General features: G+C 34.5%; 1 protein-coding gene across 1 annotated transcript in view; it reads left to right on the forward strand.

Moving 5' to 3' along the window:
- The window catches only part of LOC145674351 (uncharacterized), a 46,111-nt gene that overhangs the window by 18,405 nt on the left and 9,340 nt on the right, over window positions 1–18,366 (forward strand). Inside the window, exons 4-7 of the mRNA XM_081744291.1 lie at window positions 3,056–3,187; window positions 11,335–11,422; window positions 12,702–12,810; window positions 17,846–17,961. Of these exons, the coding sequence (XP_081600417.1) occupies window positions 3,056–3,187; window positions 11,335–11,422; window positions 12,702–12,810; window positions 17,846–17,958 (442 nt within the window). The 3' untranslated portion in view covers window positions 17,959–17,961. The remainder of the gene's footprint in view (window positions 1–3,055; window positions 3,188–11,334; window positions 11,423–12,701; window positions 12,811–17,845; window positions 17,962–18,366) is intronic.

The following is an 18,366-nucleotide window of genomic DNA, read 5'->3' on the forward strand; positions in this document are numbered from 1 at the left end:
ATCTTTCTTAATGGTCATTTTCTGGAAAGATCCCTTTTGTAACAAGTGCTCGGGAAATTCCCGTAATTGAACGCACCAGGTATCGAAAGTGAACTTCAAGAATAAAAAACATTTATTTTACGCTGTTAAATTAATATATTTGGTGTTCATATTTGGCAAACGTCACTGAGGCTTCTGGGATGATTCAATCTGCATTTGTTCGTTCGTCTGCTTGTACCACACATACTAAAGGGAATCACTTCCGGTCTTTTAAATGTAAATTTTCAGAGAACAAGCACGAGACACACTAAATTTCCTGTATAGATTTTGGTGGCATACCAAAGTAAAATTTCAAAATGGTGACAATTTATTTATTTATTTTTTTTTCAAAATAGCGGATATGCTCGCTTCAAAGCGCAATTTTCGGTCTTTTAAGTCGAAATTTTTAGAGTAGAAGCACGAGATACTCTAAACTAGCTGTATATATTTTGGCGATGATCCAACGTAAAATTTCAAAATGGCTGCCATTTTTTTTAAAAAAAAAAACAATGAATAGAAAATTGTTGCAAGTTGTGACAATGATAATCTTGAAATATAAATCACATTTTAACACTTTTACCCCAAAGGCAATGAAATATTTTGATAAAACCCAATTAAACCCGAAAATACCCATATGGACCCAGGTGGGTTTGGCTTTTTCAGAAAAACCCGGGTTTTTTTCAAACCCTGAATTAAGTACTAAAATTCAGGCTAAGAACAACGCTCAATATCAGAAGGAATTCTTACTGGCAGAGAAATGATTTATTCTACAAAGCATATTTTGGAAATTGGGAAATGTCGTCGTGAGAGAAGTTAACGCTCATCTAACACGACATTTGTGGGTGGCGTCAACTATATGTATTGTGGAAGACTATATCGTATCGCTAAGTGTTCATTACATTATTCAATTGTCCTGAATACTCAACCGTCGGAGAACGTTTAAGGTTGGATAATAGTAATTGGTTAATATTGGGTTATATCGCTGTTTTTAGATTGAAATAGCGTTCTGTGAGGCTTTTCGTTCTATTCTTATCTGGTTTATTTAACTTTTATTGTTATTTAACTTGTTGTTTTTATTTTAATGACGGGAACAAATAGCCTTGCTACTGACGTTCCATTAAACTGTAATCATTCATTCATTCATTTAAAGTTTTTAATAAATATCGAAACATTTGTTCCCTATGATTGCGATGGCAAATTGTAATCATCTTCTATATCTCAACTTGGTCACGAGGAATCTTTTCCTGGAATTTTCTGAAGTACTATTTCGTCTTTTGTTTGTATTTGGTTTGCGGGGAAAAATGAAGGTGTAACACCCCGTCCGCAGCTAAATAAATAAATAAATAAATAAAATACATACATAAATAAAGAAAACGCAGAAGGAGCTTTTTGGGGGAATAGCTGCCAGAAGAAGAAATCTCTCTTAAATAATTGATAATCCAATCGCAGATATACAGTTGATATATATCATATAATAATAATAGCAGTAATATCAATAATAAATAGTAAAACCAATTTTTCAACAAGAAGCATTATTACAAAAATTTACAAACAATATTTCTTCAGTTGAAACAGCAAATTCTCTGATATCATAGTTCAGTTGATTTTGAGTTTAACGTCCCTTTTCAGCAGCGAGGCTGTATAAGACGTGGACCTACTGATTAATGTGGAATCCGAACCACATGAGCTCCCGCCGGGAATCAGACCCGGGTGTCCCGCGCCAAAGGCGCGTACGCTAACCGCTTAGTCACGGATGAGCTCATTTCATAGTTCAGTCAATCGATGCAGTTCTCTAATATTTAAGGACTTCCTTAACAAAATTCATCAAATACTTGACAAAATTGAAGTTCGTTTACAAAGTTAAAAAAATTTAATGCACGTCTGATCCAACCAAGGATCTCTGTAAGCAAATACATACGATACAGCAAAAATTTCTTTGTAGACGGGAGGAACCATACAAAAGTAGAAATTATTGATGTCGCTCACTTCCCTCCAAATCATAGGCACTGCAAAAGGCATTCAACATCTCTTCCTATTTATCCAGTTTCTAAGATTGCTGACATAAGTGTTGCAGAATATGGGGTGCCCAATCTTTATCTTGATCTATAGTTTTACACACCAATATAAGAATGTGATAGGCTTTTATTGTTTGCACTGTTTGCAGAATGTTGCTACATTTTTGTCTATTTAAACACTTTTCGAGAAACTTGAACTGCTCACAGATATGCATGACAAACACATGTATTTTTTGTGCAGCACTTCACAAAAACACATCGAGAACTCTGATAAATTCTGTTATGTTGTTGTATCACACATTAGAAGAAACAACTAAAATGAGGAACAGAAAGAAACTAAGTGTTGATATAGTTCTTCGTGTGTGACAGCTAATCTCAAACGTGGCTAATATGTTCATTACTATAACGTTATTATTAGGTACAGTATAAAACAAAAACGAGAGCTACTTTCGATTTTGAAATTAGTTTTCAGCACTACAAAATTAATAGTAATTAGGTGATTTTGTCCAACGAATATTTTCATTGTTCAACAGTGATGGTCACGAGCTTTAAAAAATATGCATCATCATTACTGAGTTTAATAACTGGTCACTTGACCTGATACGACTGTCATTTTGTACAGACCTGGCACAAGCATAGAGTCGTATCTGCTGTTCGAAACACTGGGCTACTTTATGTCCAAAGGCGCTGCCGCTGTCAGTTCCCTTCTCATATTTGTATAGGAACTTCACAGTAAAGCTTAGGTTTCTTTTAGAATTTTATCCGAAATCAGTCGCAATGTCGACAGACCGGTTTTTTTCGATAATAGTGGGAATTGAAGTCATTAATCTACTCTGTAGTTCGCTAACTTCATTTTTTTTTTTTTTTTTTTTTTTTTTTTTTTTTTTTTTTTTTTTTTTTTGGGTCAAATATACAAACTTGAGCTTTTGTAATGGCAAGATAAAGAGCTGTAGTGACATATTTTTGGAACCGTGTTGAACCAGTGTAGCGTGAGCGTATTGATTACTTTGTTCACTTTACAGGCTTAGCCCTGCAGGTAGTCAGTCCCCGCTGTATCTTCCAACGAGTCTTCCGTCCAGTACAAGAATCGTTTCGCCTGCGGCGTCCACTCCAGGAGACGTTCGAAGTACATCCGCTTCTCCAGAAGCCAGAAGGTAAGTTATTTTTTTAAAACTGTTTGATGTTGATTAATAATCGTTTTGAAGTCTTAATTTTTCCTCTAGTAATTGCTATACCAGGGTGTCTATCGGTCACGAAAGTCATGAAAAAGTCCCGAAATCAGAAAGCGGTCATGAAAGTCAAGAAATTTAGCGTTTAGGTCACTTTTTTCTTTTCTTTTCTTTTTTTTTTCTTTTTTTTTTTTTTTTTTTTTTTTACCTGGTGAAATATGGTATAGACTGGAAAATTATTTTTCTGTAAAACGTCAAAATTCACCACCAAAAATGTCTATTTTCGGCTTTAGACCCTACCAAATCGCAAACAAAGCACGTTTCTATCGCATGCATGAAAATTTGGCCCAATTCGCTTTTCAAAATATTATTAAATTTTATGGTTTAAGAAAGAAAAGGTCACGAAAATGTCACGAAATTTTATTTTGCAATTTGAGTAGACACCCTGTATACGATATGTGTTTCTCTAAATAACTGAGTAACGAAAGAAAAACTTGATGTAATTTTGACATTTTAGTGGTGCAGCTTATAAATTGATTAAAAATCCATTAAAGCCTTTCTATTTCAAGTGTGTCCCTGCTGGTGATGCTGTCGATCGCAAGAGGAGGGACAAGTTGCTTTGCTATAGCCGAGATCCTTCCAATAGTTGAATGTAGACAGGTTTGCCACATTGACGGGCTTAGCTGTGCACTGTCTCGTTAGCCATTCAAAGTAGCTTGCAATCTTCGCTCACCAAACGACTGAATGACAAATTGGCAACACAGACACGTCATTCACTTCGTTCCCCAACACAAAGGGAAAGTTTCATCCGTAAGATGTTAGCGGGGGGTGGGGACGAAGTATGTTTCACATATTTTCGGAGGGCACACTTGAAATAGAAAAGCTCTAACAATCAGGTTTCCTGTAGTTATCATTTATAATTTGGATGATTTACTTTTCTTTTCTCTCATTTTCTCATTTGATAGATCATTCTGTGGATAATAGCAAGTTTCCAGCATATATTTCCTGTTTTTCCTATATATTTGCGCCTGTTCCTATAAACTCATATATTTCCTACATTTTAACGAAACCTCCTATATTTTTGTGGCATTGCTACTTCCTCTTTTAAAAGTAACATTAGGAAATACGGTGTGGGTGGTTGAAAGGCCTTTTGTCTCCACAGTAGGGTAAGTGAATGGAGAGTAGAGCTTGCCCAAGTGGGCCCAGCCCGAAAAAAAACGGTGTTTTGTTTCGGGTTGGACCCACCTGAAAAAGCCCACTTTAAAACCCACCTGGGTTTTGAGCTTTCTGTTAATATGTTATTGATACAACCAAGGTGATCACATTGAAAGTGATTTTTATCAGATTTTGGACTTTCCTTGGGCGAATTGAATGCTTTTCCGTTAAGGTATACAACATTCAACATAAGACCTTTATAAAGTTCTGAATGCACTGAATGAATAAAAACAACCTTACCTTAGCTTGAGATAATTAAGTAACAAATTAATGTATGGATTATGCTTATAGCCTATTTCAAGGAAAAAAAAATGCAATTTTATATTTTAGAAAATATTTTCCGTGAATAGTGTGCTCGCCAACTCGGCGACGCCGAGGGACGTTGTCCCACATACGTTTGACGCGTTTAAAGCCATAGATGCCGGCACTACCAGTAAGCATGTAGTACATTAGTAAAACTATTAGTATTATTTCTTACCTTTGATGGTAACGCAAGTATTCTTCAGTAAAATTTAGTTTTCGAACAACTACAGTTTAGTGCAGTTATTTGTAGGTACTCTTCAAATAAGCATTCTGTAGAATCAACACCAACAAAAGCGTAAAAATTCGTCAAATTTAAGAAACTCGATGCTCAGAGTTCCGAACTACGTACCGCTTACTATTTCAAGTGCTTTCGTACTAGTGGAAGTTTCGATGTACAGTAAAGGAAAGTACAATTTCGAGGGAGGAGGAAAAAAAAAACACGTCCCGAAAGAAGTTTTAGGGGAAATTCCCCCAATTGAACGCACAAAGCATCGAAACTGATACTTCAACAATAAAACTATTTATTTTATGGTGGAAGATATTTAATTTCATTTAAGACATTCTGAAACATCCTAACTATATATAAAACTACATGAGCTGACATAAATTATTGAGCACTTTCTGTAGGGCTACAATGATTAAATTTGGCATGATGGTAGCTTTCCGGGACTAACGGACAGAAAAATTGCCAAAAGTGAATATATTTAATTTTTAGGGGGGTCTAAAGAGAGGATGAAAAGAATTCCCCACGTTATTTAAATGGGCCTTTTTTGGACCTATAATCTCATGTTTTAGCACATTCCGTAACACAACGCAGAATTTGCTGTTTAGCTTGCAATAATTGGCACAGCAGTTATAATGACTTTTTGCATTTTTTTTTTTTTTTTTTTTTTTTTTTTCGTTGAGTCGCTGTACGGAGAATTTTGCGGAGACTGATACGGAATGGTTGCCCTAGTCGCTAAACGTACGTCATCAGATCTAACTTCATTCAATCCCCTTTTGGAAGATAAGATTCTTTTATTTATTTTGTTAGAGTTACTACCACTAGTATTAGTAGTACTATAAGTTCATACGGACCTGTGGTCGGAAGTGTGTAGTTTCGTATTTACAGGGTGCCTAAAACATTAAAAAAAAAAAAAAAAAAAAAAAAAAAAAAAAAAAAAACCTTCAAAGGTCCATAGTTTCACTACTATAGGACCAATCGTAGTCGAATGAGAGCATCACTTAGGAAGTAGTATGAGATTGTATGAGAACTATTCAAATATCCATCTTTCAGAACCGCTTGTACTTGCACAATCATTTTTAGAGAGGCTGTTTTGGAGTACTTGATCCTCTCCACCCACCTCCCTAAAAATGGGTGTGCAAGTACTGGAACATGCTTTATCATGGATATTTGGATAGTTCACATACCAGCTCTTCAGCGGTCTTGACCTAACTACGATAGGTCCCATAGGTGCCAAACGTCTCTTTCCTTCGCAACATTATCGCGTTTTAGTCTAGACATTTGAGGCCAGTGCCTTATAGACAGAACCAAGTTGTTGGACTCTTGTTAATTGAGTCATTCTTGTACAGCGGTGAAGTTATTATTTTTGGAGCTGTGAATTAATGATGCCGAGAGTGAAATCCAGTGTGTGTGAACGTTTAGAAAACTACATACTGGAATTTATTATTATTATTATTATTATTATTATTATTATTATTATTATTATTATTATTATTTTTCAACGACGATAAAATCGTATTTTGTGAACCGTGTTCTAGTGTTAGTGTTAGAAAAGTATAACTAGTGTTAGAAAAGTGGGAAATGCTATAGTAGATGTACTGATAAATGATTAAATAATTTCCAAACAATAATTCTTGCTAGCATCTAAAGAACTTTCAGTTACGAATCACGTAACAATTGCCAGGCTGTTCAATGAATCTTTGCACATTTTGTGGCCGAATGGTGTGAAAAATGACAATGTTTTGCTTTATTTGACTGATGGTGCTCCTTATGTGAGGAAAACTGTGAAGCTCTTTTTGTATGCTACACTAATATGATTCAAGTGACATGTGTCGTACACCCCTACATCGATTGTTAGAAAAAATCCAAACCCTTTATCCTAAAGTGGACAAGTTAGTGTCAAATGGAGAAAAAATTTTCACCTAATCGCTAACTAGAACTGAACTTTTCAAAGAAACAAATTGCGATCTTTCAGTTCGTCCAACACCCATAATTAGGCGGTGGGGTACCTGGCTTAATGCAGTACTATATTATGCAGAGAATTTTGCAGCATTTGTATCTGTAAACCCAGACGACTAAACTGTACCCACACGATGCTTCATCCATTGACATTATTCAAAATTTAGTAAGTGACAGGGTTTGAAATGTGACTTGCTTTCATACCTGCCCATTTCGGTTTCTTGACCACTATAAATAAACTAGAAACTACGGGAGATTTATTGAGTACTTCGGTTAAAGAAGTACAGTGCGTTGAAAAAAAGCTGAATGTTCTCTTCTTCGAAAGCTGAAGTCCTAAGGAAAAAAAAAATAAGGATTTATTTGAGAAAAACATTGGCTATAAGACTCTATGTAAATTATCTGAAATATTGGGAGGCCAAAACATAAGTGAAGTTGGTGTGAATACTCGTGATGTTCCTTTTCAAATACGCGAGATTAACATAGTGTGATGTAGAACGTTCCTTTTCTCAATATAAGGCATTATTCTGTGACAGTAGTCATGGCTTTACGATGGACAATTTGGAAAAGACATTAGTTATTCACTGCAATGCCCATGGAATTTCGACATCTGATGAGTAGGAGCTACTGGTGAATACCAGTATATATTTATGTTGGGCGTTCTTCCATACTTTTCCTTGTTATTTTTGTTAAATATTTTTTAACTTTTAGCAAATATTTTTTTTTTTTTCATTTTTAGCACAAAAAAATAAATATTTTACGGTTTTTAGCACATAAAAATCCGGGCCCTAATAATGAATAATAATTATACGTAAATGCAGAAATATCTTTAGAGCATCAGAAACGTCCTTCACGACGTAGTATTCTTTATCCATACAGTTTATTAGTTATAGGAGTACGACAAAGTAATTTCGAATTATCAATTTTAAGTTTCAATTTTACATGGTTATAAAATGCCAAAGAGGTTATATTTCCAATGAATCCAAATCTAGCTAATATTTAAGCCGTAATGGCCATTAATTACTAGTTATCCCCAACGAAAACGGACAAAAGGCAAAAAAAGTTTTAACTACGACAAAAATAAAAGTAAAGAGCAAAAATATTTAATTTTGACCTAAAGATAACTCAATAATTAATGCTCATAATGGCTCATATACAGACCTACGTTTCCTTTGGTAATCACAGTATAACTGTATATGTCCATTACCTCGGTATTTCTTCAAACTGTCAAAATTTACGACATTCTAATCTTTCGAAATTATACAGACTCGTTCCTGGTCCTATTGAGACGATTACATTGTGTTGAATGCGCCTAGCTCAAGGTAACATTCCATCATGTAATTTCATTAAGTTCACTGCCCTCACGGTACTACGTCTTTACAGCTCATAGAAATACTCAATCCAAGGTATCATCATACGAAAAACTGCAAACTATTACGTTACAGTTATATAACGATAAATCCATAAGATGATTACAAAACTTTTAACTTCTTTTTTATACAAAGTCCGTTACATGCCACACGTGTGGAAGGCGTCCTGCACCGTCAGCATGTCAGTCTTTATCGATATCCTACAGCTAACACTATATGGCACGGATGATGACTTCTTTTCTGTCGTAGCGCTTCCTGCGAAATAGTTCCTTCATTTTGGCGAAAAAATCGTCACGAAGTCCCTGCGAACATTATAGTACACTGAACCCACGTGCTATTTGAATCTTGAAATACGCACGCTGTTCGTCTTTCCGAAGCACATTGTTATGGTGATTCCACTTTTCTCTTCTATTTTGCTTGCCACTACTTTTTGTCTGTTCTATGAATCTTGTGACTTAGCTTATTTTGATTGGTTATTAGAGATTAGCGTCTCTTTCTAGCACAGAGGCTGTACGAGATGTGAAACTACATTTTCGAATTTCATAATGCGTTCGAATTTCAAAGCTGTCCCGCCAGGTCGCAGTGCATCAAAGGCGCGCGCGCTAGCTACTGGACAAGTGGGGAGGGCAACTATTATTAATAATAACAGTAGTAGTAAGAACTGTGATTTTCTTGCATCGCGTTATAAATGCTTTTGTGGTACAAGTGTACCTACTACATAATATTTAGATCTATCATGTACCCTCTCATTTACTAAAGTATATCTCAGTCGTTTAAAAGCTTCCTTTCCATAATTACGTTTTGTTGAGCATGATTTTATTAAATTACGTTTTCCACTTATAAGTTTCAGCTAAAAGATAAATTATAAAAAAAAATGTAATATCATTAAGGAAGTATAATTTGTAAACTTAACATTATAAAATAAAATTATTATTAAACAAGTCTTTCCGTGTGTTGTGCTTTAATGAGTTTCTCATTCGATAGTTAGCAACTTCTTTGCACGTGATGAAGCTACCTTGCACATCTAGAATAGTTTTATTCGCGATCCCGCTGAAACAACGCTCGGAGGAAAGAATAAACATATCAAACTTCTCAAATGTGGTGGTGCCTATTTTACACGATACTATCTTTAGAAAAGTTCTCTCCCTGTCAAAATTGGCGACTTGTTCTTTCCTTCACCAATGGCAAAGAACCTATATGATCATGACGGCATTTCGGTAGGAGGTAGAATGATTAGATGCATAAGATTTGCAGACGATATGACGCTTGTTGCACAATCTGAAAAGAAAATCAATAAAATGTTAGAAAAAATAAGGAAGGGCTTTGAAGAATATGGGATGAAAATAAATGTTAGAAAGCCAAAAGCCATGGTGATTGGAACGAAGGGGTCTGTGTCAAATATAAAAGTGGAAGAGGAGAAAATAGAACAAGTGAATAGTTTTCGATATCTCGGTAGTATTCTTAGTAATGACGTAAAGTGCGAACGTAAATAAAAGCAAGGATATGAATGGCGAAAGAAGCCTTTAGGAGGAAGAAAAATCTATTTTGTGGGACATTGAATAGAGTTGAGAAAAAGACTCATAAAATGCTTCGTGTGGTGTGTTGTACTGTATGGAGCGGAAACGTGGACATTACGTAAAAGTGATGAAAATCGACTGGAAGGCTTTGAAATGTGGGTGTAGAGAAGAATGGAAAGAATTAGTTGGGTCGAGCGGAAAACGAATGAAAGGGTGTTAGAAATGGTGGGGCAGAAAAGAACACTTTTAGATATTGTTAAGAAGAGGAAGAGAAACTGGTTGGGACATTGCCTAAGAAGAAATTGTATCATGAGGGACGTCCTAGAGGATATGGTGGCGGGGAAGAGACGGAGGGGGTGAAGGAGACTGCAATTAATGGATGATATAAAACAGAGAGATCATACTTGAAGATGAAGAGGTTATCGGAAGACCGTGGAGCATGGAAGCTTCTCAGCTGCAGCAAGTGACCTGCCAATAAGGCAGAATACCTATGATGATGATGAATGGCAGAGATGGAGAGAAAAAGTGTTTTAATTTCCTATCAGCTTGTCTCGAATGGCTAATGATTTAGTTTATTCTTGCATTTGTACTTGCTACTAAATATTTTTAAAGTTCATAAATGACTTTTATGTACAGAAAGCTCAGACTAGGCACGTTTGCTTTTGATAAAATCCACTGAGTTTGTTCACTGTAGCTTATAAAGCAATATATTAAATGCCAAAGCACGTAGATCAACAGCAAAGCACAACAGTGAAGTTTGAGCAGATGAACACATTGGAGATGGGAAACACAGTGATTCAATTATCTCTTTTACCTAAACATTTATTTGAGACAAATCATAACATCAAGAAAATAACGAGTTGCTGATGTCAAATTGCTATGCATGTTTTAGATTACAACATTTTATAACTGCTTAGAATATATTTACTATTATTATTTTTAAATATTTTGAAAATGTGAAAAGATATCCTGGAAGTTCTTACAGGATGATTAAAGTAGGAACAGTTTCGGTAATTTGACAAAGAATCAGTTTCTACAATTGTAGGAAGCAAAATGTGACGTCTCTTCTCCGTAATAGTGAGAGCTTATTGTCAACTTTAGTGTCCAATTATCCGAACATTTCTACAAAAGGATATCAGTTATTACTACTATATTTGTCCAGCACAACAGAGCTTGTGCGTAGTACTGTAGTCGTAAGTTTGTTTTTTGCAAACAGCTTATAAACTCAGACCAAGATATCTTTATCAGTCTCTTGATAAGTTTGTTTGGGGAGAGACAGAGAGCACACGCTTTGATACAGAACTTTTTTTTTCTGCAACGAGTAGTCTCTGCTTCAATCATAGATTGTGGTAAATAGTATCATGTCCTTGGTTTTCTTACAATTTTCCCATTCTTTTCATTATATCATTTTCATCTCACCAATTCTTTTAAGATTATTCATATATGAATATAGAATATATATTGACAAGTGTTACAAGAATTTTTTTTTATTTTATTCTTTCTTTTATACTATTAACTGATAACTAAAGTTTTTTATGTTTCTTACAGGGCTGGTGACATTGAAAGTCCTGAGACTGCCAGAATGTCCCCGAGAAGGGAGCACGATCAGGCTCAAGAAGCAGCACATCCTTCAGAGGTGAGCGTTTACCACTAGGTCACCACGGCTGTCATGAGGCAATTGAGGAGCTACATGAGTTAAGAAGTAGCGAACATTCAAAACAAGAAGAAAATTTTAAATATAATTTGTGAAATGTTTCCCCAGTAGGATACGCATTTCAATCAAACCGAAATGATAAAAGGTTAAGTCAATCCAAGTGCTATGTTCAAGATTCATTTCAAACAGTTAAGACGTTTCCTCGCTTTTGCCATTTGATGACTGCAGAATGGGAAACTAAGATATTGTAGCAATTGCCTCCTTTTTCTCCGCTAGATGTGGATTTTTCTCGAAAGTAGTGAAGCACGTGTCACTCATTTTTAACTAATGACTTTATATGCCGTGTTTCATCTTCCTATGATGGATAATCTATTGTTGAGCGTACATTTTTAATCCTCCTTGCAAGAGATTAATAAGATCAAATATAGAACCTGTTCCTCCAACACTGAATTCATATCAGAAGGCTCGCCCTACCTTACCATGTCTAATCTGGGTCAACAAATGTTGAAACCGGAAATGATTAATTTGAACCACTTCTGGTTTGAGAGGATTAATGGAGAAGGTGGAACCTTTACTTGGGAAGCTGAATCAGCTACAAAGAACCGTTTCAATATTTGTTTGGTTCATAGAAATCAGTATTGAAACCAGAAGTATTAAATTTGAAGCACTTCCTGTTTTGATCGAGTGTTCCGGTTGATGATCTATGTTCTCTTTACACCGTAAATCATTTGCAGGAAACCGCTTGTCGCTATTTGGTACCGTTTTCAATCTATGACGATAACGTTGAAACCAGAATGGCTAATTTAAATCACTTCCGGTTTAAATAGAGGGTTGATGAAGAAGACGGCACCTATTCTTGGGACGCTGGATCGATTGCAGGAAAAATCATATCGATATCTCTTATCATTTTTGCTCTATAGAAATCAGTGTTGAAATCAGGAGAGAATGCTCCCCTGTTGATAATTGCACGGCAAGAAATTTAATTGTTTTGTATCTATTAGTTTAAAAGTTACAAGGGCGTATCAAGATAAATGGTCCACCCTGTATATAACTAAAATCAATGGTAGTTTTGCCACCACTTGGTAAATTGTTACCGATTTCTTAAATATTTTTAGCTGGATCGCATAGTCGTCCTTTTGTAATTGTTTGCCCTGATATAATGAGCTCATGTTCAAGGCATTTTTCTCTTAATTTTATTATTATTTTTGTTTTATTTATTTATTTATTTAATTTATTTTATTTATTTTTTTTATTCAATCAGGATGATGATGAGCAGTCAGGGGAGTCAGTGGAAGAAGAGGGCATGAGTCTTCAGGAAAAGTTGCGTTTGTGGTATGAGGAAGAAGGGATGCGCCAAGAAAGACAGCAGGGTTTGTTTTAATAATAATACTATATACATATGTACTCACTTCATTTCAGGGATAAAAATGAGAAAACATAATTTTATTAAAGTTGTTGAATGGAACAAATTAATTAACGTAACGCGTATAGTCATCCGAAGTTCTTTAGATCTGTCTTAGTTTTATAAATATCACAGATCGACGGTTAGAAATACCGTAACGCACCGAAACGTCGAAGAGTGATAAAGTCACTTAAAGTTACTCAATCCTGGACTAATCATGATAATAGTGGATCCATCCGTATGCTACGGCAGAAAAAAAAAGTTAATACATGCAGGGTCTGATGAAGGTAAAAGATACTTTGCCGAAACTGTAACGCTGTTTTTTATTATATATTATATGCTTTGGTCAGAATGTCTTTTATTTCATACATTAAGTTCAAAGGTAGAATGAATGGTATTGTTTATTTTTATTACTTCATATCAGGGTGGATTGATTTAAATCAGTCTGATTTAAATCACGATTTAAATCAAGATTTAAATCACTTGATTTTTTTAATAAAAATCGTTGATTTAAATCGAATTCCGAAATAAATTAATTTAAAGTGAAAATAAGTAAATTCCGGTTTCTGTTTTGTTATTTCGAGTTAACAATCATAATACGATGAGACTCAAATGTACAGTATAGTATGAAAACAAGTGTCATGCAGAGGATGATTAGGGAAAATCCCGTTTTGAACAGGTAACGGAGCAATCCTGCTTTCTTCTTTTCGTAACATTGGGTTTGGGTTTTAAAATCGTTAACTATTCCAACGAAGAAATCACCATCGACATTTAAGACAAAAATTCTTTTTTGTGTGTGTCTGTTTGTTTGTTCCCAGATAATAGGGCGTATTTAGAGGGGTCCTATCCTCTCTCCATTTTTGTTTTTTGTTTTATAACTTTAGGCGAAATTTATGTATTTCATGCTGCAAGCTAGTTCTGAGTTTTTAAAAATAGGCCCCTGCCAAATATAAATAACTTTTGTGAAAAAAGTGTCATTTTGATAAACGTTGCTGTACTTTTTCCTTAATGCTTAACCTTTTAAATTATATCACCTATTTTTAGGTGATAGGGTAGAATCTTCATTATTCGATTAAAAAAGTACCAATAAGGCTTTTTACTTCGTTTTCTTCAAGACTGGAAGTATTTTAGAACACGTTACATATACTTCCATGCCTTTCTGCGTTGAGGCATACTATGTGATGACGTCATAAATTTAAAAAGATATTTTTTGTTATGCGTATTATTATTATTTTTTGGCGGGTTACATTTTGCGTTCAGAAAACTGAAATTTTGCACACTCGTTCAGTGCACCCCTTTATAATTTTCAGATGTTTTCAGATTTCTGCGTGGAAACAGCGGGGTCCAGAGGGGCAAAAATGTTTTTAAAAAAGGATATTTTTAACAAAATAGCTTTTCTCGTGATTTTCCCGCCTCAGATGGAGACATATGAATGGTACCGTTTGAAAGGCTGTTCTATTCTGAAGAAAATGACGTACGTACTATGCTCCTAGGATAAATAGGGATGTCTCAGGAAACTGTTACCTGAGATCCTGTTTTATACGGGAATCTGGAGTATTTGGGGAATATTATTTTTCGCGGGCTTACTTTTGCACCTACAAGACTGAAATTTTGTACATTTACTCAGTGCACCCTTCAGTATTTTTCAGATTTGTTTCAGATCTCTGCTTTAAAACACGGGGAGGGGTCCAAAGAGGTAAAAATTTAAGAAAAAAGATATTTTTAACAGAAAATTTCTTTTCCCGTGATTTACCCTCCCCAGATACATGATGGGAGACATTTGAAGGGCACTGTTTGAAAATTTGTTTTATTCTGAAGAGAATAATGTACAAATCATGATCCTACGATAAATAGGAATGTCTGAGGAAATGTTTATATTACATCCGGGTCATCTGGGGCATTGTGGAAATGTTCTTAGCTTATTGTTAAATAGTTTCCTCATCCTCACTACCCAAGATAGAATCTTGAAATTTTGTATACATATTTAGTACAGCCCTTAGTATTTCCTAGTTGATTTTGAGATCTGTGCGTGGGAACACAAGAGGAATCCAGAGGGGATCAATTTTTTTTTTTTTTTAAATGCCGATTACTCTCAAAATTTCCCACTTCAGGGACATGATAGGGAAATGTGAATGTTACCGTTTCAAAAGCTGTTCTAATCTAAAGAGAGTGATGTATGTACCATGATCCTAGGATAAATAGGGATGATGCTGTAGCTGCTTGACTGGAAGTCTATAATTTATCTTTAAAAAGAGCCATAATTTAAAAGGGTTAAGAAACATTGTTTGGGATTGATGTAGGTTAACGATTGGGGATAATTCAAAATTAAACCCCAATACTTTCACTTAAATGGCATAATTAGCATTTAATACTAATTCCTAATGCTTTTTCTTCAGTTTGCGACTTGTATTATACGAGGAAAAAGATTTGATTTAAATCAAAAATATCGATTTAAATCAAAAAAATCAACAAAAATGATTTTTTTTTAAAAATCATGATTTTTTTTTCACCCTGCTTCATATGTACGTAGTACATACACATACATACATACTATCTATCTACACACACACACACACACATATATATATATATATATATATATAAAAAGAGTGTGACCCATTTATTGTGATATGCTCTATAACTTTCAAACTAATAAATTCAAAACACTGATATTTCACGCCTTGCGAATATCAACATGGAGACAACCTTTGACATGCACTGCAATACAACCAGATTAACAATGTTGCCAACGCAACATAAAGTTTTGGAAGGGCAGTAGGTCATGTTATTACACAATTTAAATCTGCATATTAGATAAAAACTTACAATAGCACATTTGGCATACAGTTACAAACTAAGGTCACTACAGTATCACAAACATCGCAAAACAGCCAAATTTTGAGACATCTGGAACTGTAATAATGGAAGTGAGATGCACAGGGCAATGCATGTCCAAAATACCTTAGCGTCGAATACACGGTCATGATATGACGTATCTCGAGCGAATAGAAACAAAATTACAAGGGGTTGATTTTTTTTTTTTTTTTTTTTTTTTTTTTCAAGGAACTGTTTCGAAAATAGTGCGTAGATGAGTATTATAGCCAATTACGTAGATGGTTTTAAATACACGTAAAGATCATAATACCGCTTACAGCAATTTGATGTCTCAAACCATTCTAGAGATAAGAAAAAATGGTAAATGTTGCTATATTGCTTAAAATGGCGTATTTGCGTAAACTTTTTAAAATGGTTCTTGTTTTCCTTTGCTTGTATAACACCCCAACAACAGTTGTTGGCAGGTGTAATTAAAACAAGTTCTCGGAATTACGTGATTTTGAGAAAGGTTTCAAAGTTTTCCAGTGTCTACCGTATCTTCAGAAAGGTTTGAGATGTTAAATTGCTGTAAATGGCATTATGACCTTTACATTGACACACAATCATAGTCATACGTCTTGCAAATAAAATCAGAAAAATAAACACACTGCTGAACAAGACTGCACTTATTTAATATAAAAACACATTTACACGTGACGTTTCGATCTTCTAGCCAAGATCCTCATCAGACGTACATTCGAGTGGTTTTACGAGTGTACGTCTGATGAGGATCTTGACTAGAAGATCGAAACGTCACGTGTAAATGTGTTTTTATATTAAATAAGTGCAGTCTTGTTCAGCAGTGTGTTTATTTTTCTGACCTTTACATCTATTGAAAACTATCTCTGGGGAGTTAACTGAGGTACGTATCTGAGCATTTTTTTTTTTTTTTCAAATTAAAGTCTTCTGAAAAAAGTCAAATTTTTAATCCCTTGTAACAATTTTTTCTTTTTCTTTTTTGTTCATTCGAAATCAATCATATAATCATAGAATTAGTAAAGTACTTTATATGTATTAAAAATACGTGAAAAATGCTGTTTATTCTTTGAAAGGATAAACTTTTTAATATACTCGCCCATTTTCTTTTGCCAATAACTTTACAGCAATTGAATCTATTTCAACAGTTTTCGTATCATAGCAGAAATTTAATTCAGTGTTCTGTGGTAAAGCTTTCGAGACTTTTCAAAGTTATGGAAAATGAATGTAATGCTGAGAATGTAATTTTGTACGTTATTGTATGGTACTGTAATATACGGTTTGTTTTACAAGTATACAGTGTAAAAAAGACAACGTTCCAAGTAGATTACGTTTTGTTGAGGCAGGGATGGGGACTTCTTTGAATTTATCTTTAATTTATTGATGTATATGGTATCTCAAATTGATGTAAACTCTCACCCCTTAAAACAACATCTTATTAATTAAAACAGTTTTTTTTTTTTTTTTTTTTTTTTTAAAAAAAAGTGGTGTGTTGCACCAGTAGAACGTAAATATTCAATAGTCACATTCCACCGCATCGTCAACAACGTAAGAACAAAGCGACATAAAAATTGAATTCTTTCTCAAGTGGTATAAGATCACAATCTTCTTAATATGCTCTCATTAGGTCTTCGAATGTTTGTGGCTTTTGAGTGTACCCTATCGTCTTTACTTTTTCTCGAAGAAAGGAGCCTAGAGTAGCAAATTCGGAGTTCGTGGTCGACACTGTCTTATCTCTCAGGAAACGTGTGATAATTTTAAGAAAAAAAAAATGTTGTTGGGTGGCGCACCATTCTGTTGAAGGTAGTACTCTTGTTTATTTGGAACAAACTTTACGTCTTCCAGGTATACAACACCTTAAAAATGTTATACCTATTTGCTTTAATTAGTGTGGTACTCTGTCGTGAAGATGAAACAGCTTGTGTTGTGAATACAGTTAGTGGGTGGTTTTGAAAATATTTGCTTTAAAGAAAGATTTTGATGTGAATATCGCTGGTGTAAAAGTTAACGTAATTTAGAATATCTCATTATAATTTTCGAAGGAGTTTATCTTGCGTATTTCATAATTACTATTTTTAATCAGCTTAAGTCTTACGCAGTTCGAGAAACTTAAGGTGATGGAAAACTAAGTACTTATTTTATTTTCATTTCAGCCCGATACTTGAAAAGAGAAATTAAGGACGAACAAGACGACGACGAGGAATCTTCGGACGCCTCAGACGCGTCTATTTGCGTGATCTGTCCGAAGAAGAGACAAAGGAAGTAATTTGTAAGTGATGTAATATTGAACTCTCACCATTGCAACCTTCATAGTAATGTAAAATTGTATATTAAAAGATAATAGAACATGAAGTAAATTTTAAAGTACCGATATAGGCGTTCGTTAATACATTTAGACTATGAAACTCTTTAACATATGAGAGTGATAAGTAGGTTCACGTATAATTCCATAAAACGTAGACCAATTTTTATGTTTTGTCATTATTCATGTATATGGCCACACAGGTTTCGCAGACCGACTCATTTTATAGGAAGTTAGTGTCCTACTACTGAGGATAACGAAAAATTGAAGTAAAAACTTAAGAGGACAAACTGACTTCAAGAACGCACCCAAATGTAGAAAATAATTAAAACGTTAAAAAGGAGAAAATAATAATAAGCGCTTGAAATGTAA

The sequence above is a fragment of the Thermobia domestica genome, chromosome 17, assembly GCF_964235325.1.
Source record: "Thermobia domestica chromosome 17, izTheDome1.hap1.1, whole genome shotgun sequence".
NCBI lineage: Eukaryota > Metazoa > Arthropoda > Insecta > Zygentoma > Lepismatidae > Thermobia > Thermobia domestica.